The sequence below is a fragment of the Propithecus coquereli genome, unplaced genomic scaffold, assembly GCF_000956105.1.
Source record: "Propithecus coquereli isolate 6110/MARCELLA unplaced genomic scaffold, Pcoq_1.0 Scaffold131, whole genome shotgun sequence".
NCBI classification, from domain to species: Eukaryota; Metazoa; Chordata; class Mammalia; order Primates; family Indriidae; genus Propithecus; species Propithecus coquereli.
In genome coordinates this window covers 1,183,747-1,187,479 of record NW_012137303.1, presented here as the reverse complement: position 1 = coordinate 1,187,479, position 3,733 = coordinate 1,183,747, and the positions used below count along the sequence as shown (strand labels likewise).

The following is a 3,733-nucleotide window of genomic DNA, read 5'->3' as shown; positions in this document are numbered from 1 at the left end:
GGTCCAGCAGCCCTCGACGTTGCAGCTGATGGGAGGTGAAAAAAAGTTTTCTGTGCTCGTTTGGGACGGTTTGTTCTCTAGTGCTGCCTGTGCCTACCGGCGGGTTGGAGAAAAGAGAGACAACCGGAAAATCATCATTTGAGGGTCACAGGAGAAAAGAAAACACAGAGGTTAATTCTAGAAGGTAGGAAAGGAAGGGGAAGCGCTACAGCTCCGAGGTGGGTGAGGCAATTAGGGGGAATGGATTTGGCTATGGAGAGAAAGGGGATCCTGGCAGAGGGGAGGCCCACCGGTGGGAAGGCGTGCCTGGCCTTAACTCGGGTCGCCAGGCCTGGTTCACCGGGGGGAGGAAGACAAGACAGGGAGGGTGTGGAAGAATATCAAGTGACAATTAAAGAAACTGGACTCTGCCTAGAGAGGTGAGCCTAGGAGGGCGGAAAACTGCCTGCCTGATGGTTGTATGGTTGACTTATTTCATGGAATGTTTAATGAATGCTTTTATTGGAAAATATCTGAACCTTGGGTGGAAGGGGGCCGCCCGAGACAGAAGTTGGGGCGCTGATGAGAACACCATGGGTGACAGGAATGTTTGAGCTAGGTCAGAACTGTGGTGCCAGGTCTCCTTGGCTGAATCTCCTCCTCTGGACCCCTAGGCTTCTGGTCCCTGCCTGTCCTGGGTGACTATGTCCTTGGTACTTACGGAGCCAGCTGCTTCCCTGCACTTCTCCCTACCAGCCTCCCTTCTCCTCCCGCTCCTCAGCCTCCTTGCACTGGTCTCAGGTAGGGATGCACGCCACTTGCTGCTATCAACTATCAGAATGCAACATCAGCACTTGAGCTTGCCAACAGGAAGAGGGAAGAGGGACCGTAGAGCTGTAGACTCATCCTTCCTTCCGCATGTGTTCGCTCAATTTATAGCAGTGCTGTCCAATAGGAATACAGTGAGAGCTACAAAGACTAGTTGCATATGCAATTGCAAATTTTCAAACACTTTTTATTTTTTTACTTTTGACTTTAAAAAGTAAAAAGAAACATGAAATGAATTTTCATAATATATTTTATATCACCCCAAATAATGAAATATTAATATTTAAATGCTTAGTTTATATGACGTATTACCACTGAGATACTTAATATTTAAAAATTTTAAATCTTCAAAATCCTGTATATGTATTTTACAGGATCAGCTCATTTTAATTGGAACTAGTTAGTGGATACCCTTTTGGACAGCTCCAGTTTACCCTACACTCAGGCACTGTGCTAAATTGGGGAAGAGAGGAAAAAGTCCTAGGGGGCACAGGGCCTATAGAGTGTGCTCAGGGTGAACTCTTCAATGTTTGTTCAGGGAGCATTAGCAGCCTCAATGCTGCTGCTCTGAGGGCTGCTGGCGACCAGCCACAGCAACTAGTCCCCACAATTCTCAGCTCAGGAAGCCCCTGTAGTCTGGGAAAGAATTTTTTAGTGCCTGGAACATTCCGATCCTTTCCTACCTTAGATATTCGATGCCTCTGGTCCCTGTGTGATTCTGCTCCTTTGTTGAACAGCCCAGTTTACTGTCCAGGGGCCGGCTGATCCAATCCTGGCCATGGTGGGAGAAAACACCACTTTACACTGCCACCTGTCACCTGAGAACAATGCTGAGGACATGGAGGTGCGGTGGTTCCGGTCTCAGTTCTCACCAGCAGTGTTGGTGTACAAGGGTGGGCGAGAGAGAGCAGAGGAGCAGATGGAGGAGTACCGAGGAAGAACCACCCTTGTGAGCAAAGACATCAGCAGAGGCAGGGTGGCGCTGCTCATACACAATGTCACAGCCCAGGAGAATGGCATCTACCGCTGTTACTTCCAAGAAGGCAGGTACTATGATGAGGCCATCATTCACCTCAAGGTGGCAGGTGGGTCACTTCATTTTGCTTTATTACTTTTTCACAGTGTTACTTTTGGGACAAGTTTCTCAGCTAATCTCAGGCCCACTGCAGATCAGGAGATTTTTGCCTGGAATCCCATTTCTGTGAGAAAAGTAGCTTCCTCCTGCCCAAGGGCCAACTGAATTAGTTTGCTGTTGGCATTGCTTCTTGAGAAGGACACAAAGAATTCATCTGTGGCCTTGAGTAGGGGAGACTGATTAATCTCTGAAGATAACTTTTGACCCTGCTTTATCACTGAAAATATGTGCTTTTGAGAGTGAGAGCAGGCACTGTCAATAATTACATTATTGCAACTGTGATAAACAAGGACTGGCTAGAGAATTACAACATGTGGGCATCTCATTTCTTGATAAATATTAATCTTGCCTCTTTCTCCTTCTCCCAAATACTGACTGCAGAGAGAATAACAGTTTCGTAAATAGGTGATTTTATTAAACAAAACTAAGAACAGAGGAAAAATTATGCACTAAGCACTAATCCCTACACAGAAAGTGAGTGAGAGTTTGACAGGGAGGAATTTGTCAAGGCTTCCCCAGCACAGAAGTGCATTTAAATGGGGATTTCTAGGAGTTTATGAAGATGACTTTAAGGAATGATTTCACTCCTGGGTCAGTGTACTGTGCTTTAATAGAAAGGTTTAGACTGGAATACCCTTTAAGACTCAGAAGACTCTATGGTGACATTTCAGTCCATCAGACCAGTGGAAGTGAGGTTTGAGGAGAGTGTGTCCTTTCCACCAGGACTTAAATGATAACAGGTAGGAGACTCCATCTTTGTTGCTCATAATGGCAACCTTATATCTGATTAAAACAGAATATCATGGAAAGAGGTTTTCTCCACCCTTATGTTCTGGCTCTGCTCACAAAGGCACTGCATGGTTGACCAATTATGGTTTGTGAATGACAGGAACCCTTGATTCTTTCCCTGTAAACCTGGCCCTGGCCTGGCCTGCCCCATTCTGAATGGGATCGTTGTAGATTTTGTGTTTGTTTGTTCATTTTTTCCTTTTTTTTGGTTAGGTTGGTTGGCTGTTCATTTCGGTGATGATTTTCAGTCTGTTGTCTGATACTTGCCCTCATTGTACCTCACGAGATGTTTGTAGAACTTTGTTTTCCAATATACTGAGTTATTTTAATTCTTATTTTATTTCATGATTTCTGTCAGCCTTGAAATGTACAACTGTTTTTTTTCTCTCTTTTGACAAAAATCAAATTGAGCAGGAAGCATTAGACTTGAGTGATTGCTTTAATTTCTTGTCTTTTCTATACTTTGCTGGGTAGGCTTTACAAAGGAATTATTCAAAAGGACTTTAAATGATCACACATGGGTAATGGATCTCCCTGAACAATGGATTTGTAGACCTCTCACACTTGGTATTCTCTGTTATTGAAGATATTTTTAAAGGTAGAATTTAGTTAGGTTGAATCTAGATTCTGAGGATTTTGGGTGAAGATTTTCTGACATTGAAGAAGCCAGCTGCTTCCCTGCACTTCTCCCTACCAGCCTCCCTTCTCCTCCCGCTCCTCAGCCTCCTTGCACTGGTCTCAGGTAGGGATGCACGCCACTTGCTGCTATCAACTATCAGAATGCAACATCAGCACTTGAGCTTGCCAACAGGAAGAGGGAAGAGGGACCGTAGAGCTGTAGACTCATCCTTCCTTCCGCATGTGTTCGCTCAATTTATAGCAGTGCTGTCCAATAGGAATACAGTGAGAGCTACAAAGACTAGTTGCATATGCAATTGCAAATTTTCAAACACTTTTTATTTTTTTACTTTTGACTTTAAAAAGTAAAAAGAAACATGAAAT

At 44.3% G+C, this 3,733-nt stretch overlaps 1 protein-coding gene across 4 annotated transcripts in view; it reads left to right on the top strand.

Annotated features, from left to right (window-relative positions):
• The window catches only part of LOC105805662 (butyrophilin subfamily 2 member A2-like), a 10,400-nt gene continuing 6,667 nt past the window's right edge, over positions 1-3,733 (top strand). For 2 of the 4 annotated variants that reach the window (XM_012638590.1, XM_012638587.1), the window contains exons 1-3: positions 1-184; positions 654-780; positions 1,545-1,892. In XM_012638590.1, coding sequence (XP_012494044.1) covers positions 684-780; positions 1,545-1,892 — 445 coding nt within the window. In that variant the 5' untranslated portion in view covers positions 1-184; positions 654-683. The remainder of the gene's footprint in view (positions 185-653; positions 781-1,544; positions 1,893-3,733) is intronic. The other 2 variants (XM_012638588.1, XM_012638589.1) reach the window with 2 other exon arrangements.